General features: G+C 42.7%; 1 protein-coding gene across 1 annotated transcript in view; it reads left to right on the top strand.

Moving 5' to 3' along the window:
• The first annotated feature begins 4,237 nt into the window (after positions 1-4,237).
• The window catches only part of LOC125025059 (serine/threonine-protein kinase PAK 1-like), a 24,564-nt gene continuing 18,801 nt past the window's right edge, over positions 4,238-10,000 (top strand). Inside the window, exon 1 of the mRNA XM_047612942.1 lies at positions 4,238-4,447. Within this exon, the coding sequence (XP_047468898.1) occupies positions 4,274-4,447 (174 nt within the window). The 5' untranslated portion in view covers positions 4,238-4,273. The remainder of the gene's footprint in view (positions 4,448-10,000) is intronic.

Here is a 10,000-nt window from a genome sequence, read left to right as displayed (position 1 = left end):
TTTGTTTGTTTTTTTAAAAACCCCCCAAATCCCCTTTTCCCTTTTTGGGTTCCCTTTTGTGCTCTTGTTGTCTCCCTCTCTTTTATCCCTGTCTGTCCCTTCTTGTCTCTGTTTTTTATCTCTTTATGCTTCCCCAAATTTTTAATGCTGTTTGCTGCGGGTTTCTTTCTTTCCCCCCCCCCATTCCCCCTCCCTTCCCTCATTCTTTTTTCCCCTGTTTCTCCTTCCCCTTTTCCCTTTTCCCCTTTCTTCCAATTTTTAAATTTTCCTCCTCCTCTTCCTCCTTCTCCTTATCCGTTGCCCCCCTTTCTCTATTAAAATTTTTAAGCAAGTTTTTCCTTTATCTTGTCATGGGCAATTTTAAAGGCACAATAAAATGCAGATACTCGTGGGGAGGAGACTGGGAAAACCCCTGTCTGAAAACTTCATACTGGCAAGGTTCTTTGTATACATAAAATGAATATTCTTGTGCAACATTTCATTTTCTAATGCCATGCAACCCGGCTTGACAAATTTTTTTGCTTTATAAATTTTGCCGCAGAGGGCCCTACAAAATTTAAATTTATGAGATGAAATGCGTATTTTCTTGGATTTAGGGCCCTGATTTTTACATATATATAAAATAAAACAGAGTGACCTTGGTTTTTGGACAAAGGGTTACCCAAAGTTTGACGCCCGTTTTTTGCCAGTTTTCCTTCGTTTTGGAGCAAATAAAACTTTTTGCCCTCTCAGTTCTCAGAATCCCCCCAAAAGAAATATACCCCACTTTTGGGTTAGTGGGCAAAAGGGGAAGGATTTTGGTGTTTTTTTTATTTGGTGGGAAATTATTACTGATATGAATGAATTTTTTTATGATTTTAAATTGATGGTATATTCTGCTGTGCCGTGTTTCTCTTGTTATGATATTCCTTAGTTATGGTTGAAGTAAGGACTTGGTAAGAACAGAGTTTAACATCCATGACAGTGTTAAATCTGTTTTGAGGAGAAAGGTAGGCAGTGCTATGATCCATGTAATTACTTTTAGTGCGTATTTGACTTTCTTTAAGTAATTTGATTCTCTCCTCATTTCAGATCTGTGTGTTGTTGCCCACCATAAGATGTAAAGCCACCCTTAACCCTATATGCCCCTTGCCCCGTTTATCTGAGAACTGATCTTTGAGAAAAACACTAAATAAGAGGACCTCAAAGCCAAAATTTTTCTGACAGTTTCGTGGGTATGAAACGCCAAACACGGGGAGCTGGTGGGCTTTTTGGTAAAGGGGAAAATGACCTGGTGGGAATTTTAGAGGCTGAGGAAGCAAAAACTTTGGGCGTAAACACAAAACCACCCAAAAGGGGTCCCCCAAGACGAGGAGGGTGGGGAACCAGAGGGACCTGTTTTGGGGGAAAAAGGGTGACTGCATAAACCGCCAAGTTGAGTACATTTGGGCATCCCCCCCCTCCCCGAACCATGTCTGATGATGAGGATAAGCCTCCACCCCGGGCCCCCTCCGATTAACCCCTACCCGGTTTTCCCCTTTAAATTCCCCCATTTTACAGGAAAAGGCAAAAAGAAATCCCCCAAAAAGCTTGGCAAAAATCCCCCGCCTAGGTTTCTATTTAGAAAAAAAGGAATGAAAACTTGTTTGGAGCAGTGCTGCTGGTCGTGAACATGTTCCAGACCAGCTGCTCTGACAATGGAGTGTGTTATTTTTTGGTATGCATCTGTATTCTGACAGTTGTCTCACTTTGTTTGATATGAAGAAGAGTTGTGAAGTGTTGTTGTCTTCCATATATAAAGTTAAATACCATAAAGTAAAAATTAAATTTCAGCTCCCCCGGGGACGGGTCCAAAGGGACTAAACATTATCAGAAAAATGTAATGCTAGATAGTACACTCGTCACAATGTTGCATTACTTTTGGGCAATCGTATTGCTTTAGGGATGTTTTCTCTCTCTCTCTCCCCTCTCCTCTCTTTTTCCCCTCTCCCCTTCTCCCCCTCCTTCTCTCTCCCCCTCCCCTCCCCCCTCCTCTCCCCTCTCCCCCTCTCTCTCTCTCCCTCTCCCCCTTCCCCCCTCCTCTCCCCTCTTCCCCTCTTCCCCCTCTTTTTCCCCCCTCACTCACATCACACTCACACTCCCCACTCACACCCCCCTCACTCACACCTCACTCTCACTCTCACTCACACCCACACTCCACTCACACTCACACTCACACTCACACTCCCCACTCACACCACACTCACATTCACACTAACACTCACAAATACACTCACCCCTCACACCTCACACTACAAATCACACTCCCCACTCCAAAACTCACACTCTCCCTCACTCCACTCCACTCTCACTCTCACTACACTCCCTCTCACCCCACTCTTCCCTCCTCTTCCCTCCTTTCCTCTCCTCTTCCCCCTCATTCCTCTTCCCCTCTCCTCCCCTCTCCCTCCTCCCTCTCCCTACCCTCCCTCACTCTCCCCCCTCCCCTTCCCCTCCCTTCCTCTCCCCCCTCCCTCCCTCCCTCTCCCCCTCTCCCTCCCCTCCCTCCCCTCTCCCTCTCCTCTCCCCCTCTCCCCTCCCCTCCTCCATCTCCCTCCCCCCTCTCCCTCATCCCTCTCCCTCTCCCTCTCCCTCTCCCTCTCCCTCTCCCTCTCCCTCCTCCCTCCCCCCCCCCCCTTCCCCCTCCCTCTCTCTCCTTCCTCTCCCCTCCCCCCTCCCTCTCCCTCTCTCCTCTCTCTCCCCCTCCCTTTTCCCTCTCCTCCCCCTCCCTCTCCCCCACCCCTTTCCCCTTCCCTCCCTCCCCCCCCCTCTCCTCTCCCTCCCTCCCTCACCCCCCTCCCTCCCTTTCCCCCCCCTCCCCTCCCCCCCTTCCCCCCCTCCCCCTCCCTCTCCTCTCCCCATACCCCCCAACCCCCCCCCCCCCTCCCCTCATCCCTCTTCCCTTTTTCCTCCCTCCCTCTCCCCTCCCCCCCCTCCCTCTCCTCTTCCCCTCCCCCCTCCCTCCAAAAAAACCCCCTCTTTCATCCCTCCCCCCTTCTCCTCTCCTTCCCTCTCCTTCCTCCTCCCTTTTCCCTTTTCCCCCCTCCCTCCCTCCCCTCCCCTTTCCCCCTCCCTCCCTCCTCTCCCCCTCCTCCCCCTCCCCTTTCCCACCTCCATCCTCCCTCCCTTTAATTTCCCTTTTTTTTCCCCCATCCCTTCTTTTCCCTCCCTTAATTTTTTAATAACTCCCTTCCCCTTTTTTTTCCCCCCCAAAAAAAAACAAAAACCCCCAAAATCAAAAAAATTCATCTCCTAAACCCCCCCCAAATTCCCTTTCCCTAACCCCAAAAACCCAACCAACCCAACCCACCCCAAACCCAAACCCCCCCAAAACCCCCCCCCCCAAAAAAAAAACAAAAAAAAAACACTTTTTTTTCACCCCCCAAAACCCCCTTCTTCCCCCCTCTTCTTCCCCTTTATACATCCCTCCCCTCACATCCATCCCTCCCTCCTCACCCTCCTCCCTCCCTCCTCCCCCCCTCCCTCACCTCCCCCTCACATCCCATCAACTCCCTTTAAACCCCCATTTAAATTTTATTCCTCCCTCTTCCTTTTATACCCCATCCCCTTTTTCTTCCCCCTTTCCTCTCTCCCCCCCTTCCCCCTAATCCCTTCTTCCCCATCCCCTCCCCCTAATCTCAACCCCCCCCTTTTTCCTTCACCCCCCCTCAACCCTCCCTCCCTTTCCCCCATCAACCCCCCTCCCCAAAAAACCAAAACCAACCTTTCCCCCCCTCCCCCCCCCCAACCCCCCCCCTCTTATCAAATTTTAAAATATTCAAATTTCCCTTTTTATCCCTTTTCCCCCCTTTTTCCCTCCTTCCCCAATTACCCAACCCCCCCCTTTTAAAACACCATTTTTCCATTATCAAACCCAACTAATTCCCCCAAACCCCCCTCCCTTTTTCCCCTTTTTATCCCCCTTTTATTTCCCCCCTCCCTCCCTCAAAATCCCTCTATCTCCCCAAATTCTTCATCACCAAACCTACATAATCACCATCATCATCACCACCACCACCATCCCCATCATCACAACCACCACCACCTTCATCTTAATCATGATAATAATCCTCATCTGCATCATTATTCCCATAGCTTTTGTCATCCTCATTAGCATCATTCTAATTGTTATTGTGATCACCATGACCAGCAGCACTGCCCACCACCACCAACCCCCTTAGCATCACTATCATCACTATTTAATTGGAGAGGGAGATGCTCAACTCTTCATTTTCCCTTCAGGGCTGAACCAGTGATGGCCGTAGACATGAGGCCGCTACCAAAGGAGCCGGAATCGGAGAAGAAGAAGCATAAAGGCCACAAGGGAGGAAAGAGACACAAGGACAGCGACAAGCCCAACATCTCGTACCCGACGAACTTTGAGCACACCATCCACGTTGGCTTCGATGCTTGCACCGGCGAGTTTACGGTGAGTTAGGCAACGGGGTATAGACCTCTCTTTTCTTTTTACTTTTTTGTTTTTTGTTTGGAGGCTGGTTTCCCTCTGTGACAGAACAAAGGAGGGGAAAGGGATGCCGTGACGAGATGTCTACTTGTGTTCATTGCAGTTATGAGTTATGAGGGTGAAATGCTGGGACATGTACTTTATAAAGTATTGTTACTATTTTTTCTTTATTTTTTTTGTTATATTATTGTTGTTGTTATTATTATTGTTATTATTATTATTATTATTATTATTATTATTATTATTATTATTATTATTCATGATAAATGGTAGAAGTGCTTATGATATGACTAGAATCATATAAGTATGAAACATGAATATTACATCAGCTTTTGATTTGTGCATAATTTTATCTTCAAACTGTAGAGAAATGTAATATATGTAAAATTCAGGTTGGGAATGATTTTTTTGGTAGTTAGCATTGTATAAGTAGTACTTTTACTAAATTAACATTTCTACCATTAGAGTTATGTTAGATACTTTATCTAGAGAACATTGATAGTAATATATTCTGAGATACACTGAAAGTAAGCATTCAAAGTTATTTTATATTTTTTCGTAAGTAATATTTAGAGATAGGAAAAGAATCAGTGTGTGTTTTACTATTTATTTCTTATATATGTGTGTGGTGTGTGTTGTGTGGGTGCATGCCTGCGTGTATGTGTGTTTGTATATGTGTACGAGTGTGCGTGTGTGTCCATGTGCGTGTGTGTGTTTGTGTGCGTGTGTGTTGTGTGGGTGCATGCCTGTGTGTGTGTGTGTTTGTATATGTGTACAAGTGCGTGTGTTTGTCCATGTGCGTGTGTGAGCATGTGTGTGTGTGTGTGTGTGTATGTATATATGTATATGTATATATGTATATATATGTATTTGTGTGTGTGTGTGTGTGTGTGTGTGTGTGTGTGTGTGTGTGTGTGTGTGTGTGTGTGTGTGTGTGTGTGTGTGTGTGTGTGTGTGTGTGTGTGTGTGTGTGCGCGCGCGAGCGAGTTCACGTCTCCCTACACATGCACACATTTATGTATGTGTTTGTATTTGTACACATTTGTGTGTTTACACACACACACACACACACACACACACACACACACACACACACACACACACACACACACACACACACACACACTCACACACACACTCACACTCACACTCTCACTCTCACTCTCATTCTCACTCTCACTCTCACTCTCACTCTCACTCTCACTCTCACTCTCACTCTCACTCTCACTCTCACTCTCACTCACTCACTCACTCACTCACTCACTCACTCACACACACACACACACACACACACACACACACACACACACACACACACACACACACACACACACACACACACACACACACACAAATACATATATATATATATATATATATATATATATATATATATATATATACATATACATATATACATATATACATATACTTATACTTATACTTATACATATACTTATACATATACATATACATATACATATACATATACATATACATATACATATACATATACCTATACATATACATATTCATATATAAATTATTTATATATTGATCTTTAGATGAGGAAGAGGTGAAGGTATATAAAAGGGTAGACAGCGAATTAGCACAAGGTGACAGTTCAGGTCAGGCACATGGGAAAAGAGGCAGGTTAGATTGTTGTCTTTTTTGCTATAAAAGACTTTTTAGCCCAGAAACATCACACAAAAAATTACCTTTGTCTTAGTACTTGCAGGTACTTTTTTGTAAAGACCAAAGTTCAGCTAGGCAGATTGCCTTATACCCTCTAAACTCAGTGACATAAATGTACTTACTGTAAATTTGTAGCCTCTCCATGCCAAAAGATTCAGGAGTGAAAGCATGTGTAGTAAACACTTTGGGTCAGTAAAATGGACTCCTATAGGGGGTAAACAATAGTACATACCCATGCTGTATGAAGGCAGATTTGTGGGGGGAATGATGTCTTCTGGAGTCAAAAGTTTTGGAATATATTTCCAAAAGAGAGATAATGTATTTTATTATTTTTCCCCAAAAAAAGTCTGTTTAACCCCTTCCCGACGTATCACGTCTCTGGACGTCATAACAAACCGCTCGAAATGTGGTGTGCGGCGGCACGCCAAAGCGCTCTGAGGCGGTGATTCACTGTACTGAACTCCCACGCTCAAAGTCGGCGTGTTGCCATTGATCGCCAGAGCGTATTTTTTTTTTTTTTTTTACACCCGTCACCAAGGGGTTAACAGGGGTTGGGTCCTGTGGCAAGTAGCATCAAGGAGTTAGAAGGTCCATGGGAAGGATGTACTTGGGGCTTAGTTTTAGTCCTTGAGAGGAGAAAGAATACTGGTTCAAAGGGAATAGATTAGCAGCAAGTGCCGAAGTGCTTGTGATTAGGGTCTTATTTAACAAAAGGAGGACACCAGCGAAAATTTATTGAGATATAAGACATTGTGTAGGCAGAGCTAATCTGAAACTTGAAGTATACACAAGAAAGAATGAAATCAGTACATGTACATTTGTGTGATTGTTTGTCTGTCTGCATGTCTGTGTCTGTGTGTTCATATCTGTACTCGTATGTATTTTTATGTGGAATAAAGCCAATAGGGTTTTTGATTCGATGACAAAGGATCAAACAGTTTTATTGGAAAGCTTACACCCTTGGGTTCTAGTCTTGTTGAAAAAGTTTAGTTTGACTTTTAGATTGCACATTTCTAATTGAGTTTTGTCTCAGTATATATATATGTATGAGTGAACTAATAATATATGTGTGTGTGTGTGTGTGTGTGTGTGTGTGTGTGTGTGTGTGTGTGTGTGTGTGTGTGTGTGTGTGTGTGTGTGTGTGTGTGTGTGTGTGTGTGTGTTTATGAATAAATGTACAAATTTATATTTGTATAAATGTATTTATTTATAGGAACACAGAACCTGCCATCAAATGTTCACCCCAAAGGTTAGGATGTGTGAGTGGCTTGAAACTGTAATAACTTAATGAGAGTGTCACCAAAAGAAACTTTGGAGATGGTTACACCTCCCCTCTATACCTTCATAAGCTTGAGTCTCACAGCATAGGAATCTGCAAGCCTATTGCTGAGGGCAACATCATTTGACTTCTAGGCAGCATGCACAGCAGTCTAGAGATTGTTGATGCTTAGGGGGATATCATGTAGCATTTCTTTGTGAGACCTCAAAGATTTCTGTTAGGAAAAGATCTGGGGAGCTACCTGGTCAGACAGGTTTATAGTTAGTGACAAACTTGTAACCAGTTCCTAATCACCTTTGCAGTCTGGCATGGTGTTATGTCCTTTTGCAATATGGTTGTGCCTGACTTCTCAGAGCTGGAATCTAAATTCTCACTGCATTCATATCTTCTTCCTTTTGCAAAATTATTGCACCTGACTTTGATTGTCACAGCATTTATAGTTTTGCTGTAAGGTAAGAACACTAATTCTGTTCACAAATTCACATTCTTGTATTGAACATTTTATATTTATGTATGAAAGAGATTACATCAGAACCAAAAGACAGTGGATTTTATAACATTAGAACAAGAAGGAATAGGTACCAGAGAGTATTAGACTGGGGGGCCTTTTCACAAAGCATTGGCAGTACACTGTGAAATTGCCTTCTTACACAGGCTATTCTTTCAATAGATTCTTTATGACTGATCTGTTAACCCATGTACTGTCCTTTGTAGTTTGGTTTAGTAAATTTTGTTTACTCTACAAGTACTTAGTCACTGGGGAATTAATTAGTAGGCCTAAATAACCTTGTCTGATTTTGCCATTCCTTGTTTTTTTTTTTTTTTTAATACCTGTGATATTGTTGCATTTAATAATAATAATAATAATAATAATAATAATAATAATAATAATAATAATAATAATAATAATAGAAATATAATAAAGTTTGTCAAACATCAAGATAAGGGTAAATAGTGGAAGTCAGGTCGAGCTGATGGAGTCCTTGGTGATTATGCATTTGTGGAGCCATTCTGTGTCCTAAAATCATAATGGATATGGCAAGTGTGTACATGCCGTTCCAGCATCAATGGGTTAATATTGTCTGTTTTGTTTATTGTCACTCATATGCTGGTTAAGCCTTGACTTCATTATTTTTTTCATATTTGTGTATTGGTTATCACACCTTTGTTTCTTCTTAATGCAGGCTGCAACATTTTTGAGTGAGAAAACAGTTTTGCAGAGTAGCCCATGAAAACAGCCTAACTCGGCCCAACTGTCTTGCTTCCTATTTACCTTTCCTATACAGGCCCATCCTATGTCTGTCCAGATTTGGTACTCTGAATACCAATTTGCACCCTATTGACTGCTGATTTGTGAGGGATTTGCCAGAAAATAAAGAAACTTTAGTATAATATTATATCTTTTAACCCCTTAACGACGGGTCATGCTGATAGGCATCAAAACAAGCTGCTCGAAATGTGGCGTTCGGCTGTACGCCTTGGCAGCGCGCCAAAGCGCTATGAGCCATTGATTCGGCTTGATGTACCAAACTCCCGCGCTCAAAGTCGGCGCATTGCCATTGATCACAAGAGCGTAGAGTTTTTTTTAGTTTTCTTCACCCGTCACCAAAGGGTTAAAAGTGGTTCAGCTCCATTAGGTTCACTCTGTTTTTCTGAGTGAAATTGATATAATAAATGTTCAAATACTATCTTCTGGAACATAGATAAATGATATTATGTAGTTATGTTATTGGTTCCTGGCACACTAGTTAGTCATTCTATTACTCCATCAGTGACAATATTATAAATCTGTCAGCGTCATAGACTCCGGTAATTTCTGGCAACCGCCCAGCCGCTGGGAGCAGGAGTCCCGTACATGCAGCGGAACTTCCTGCTCGATGTGCTTTAGCTCGTTGCCATGCAAATAACCGTACCCGGCAGATCAAGCAGTTTGTTATGACAGCTATATATGTGACCTGGCAGTAACGGGTTAAGCTGCCATATCAAATAGTTGTAGCAGCATTGTTTACCCTAGTATCCTACCCCATCCAGTCTTACATATCTATCCCTTCCAGTCTTTCAGTTTGTTTTGATGGTTTAGGTGTCAAGTTCTTTAATATTCAGATGACTAGGTATACAAGAAAAATCAGGATCTTTTAGCATTTAGTGGGGAATATAGTAGTCCATTATGGCTGTAAGTTCAGAGTTTATGTTGCCTTCAATTTTGTGCTCAGTGGATTGAGTAATGATCTGTATTAGATTGGAAGGCATTTGTAGGCATCCTGATAAGATTAGTTGCTCTAATTATATAACTGTGTTTTAATGTATTAGTTTAGCAGTGTTTCTCAGAGGGGGTGAATTTTCATTTGTAGCATTGCATATGTGCATAGTTTGCAAACTATTATCAGAACATTTTTATTTTGTGTGTAAGTGAGGTTGAGAGAATGAGTGTGTGTGTTTGTCTCTGTGTGTACAGATCTGTGTCTTTGTGATTATGAAAATCCTCTTCCATGGCTGGTATTGTATGTGACAGAAACAGCTAATTGGTCATTATTTTTTTTTTT

The sequence above is a fragment of the Penaeus chinensis genome, chromosome 4, assembly GCF_019202785.1.
Source record: "Penaeus chinensis breed Huanghai No. 1 chromosome 4, ASM1920278v2, whole genome shotgun sequence".
NCBI classification, from domain to species: Eukaryota; Metazoa; Arthropoda; class Malacostraca; order Decapoda; family Penaeidae; genus Penaeus; species Penaeus chinensis.
This window is presented reverse-complemented; position numbering and strand designations above follow the sequence as displayed.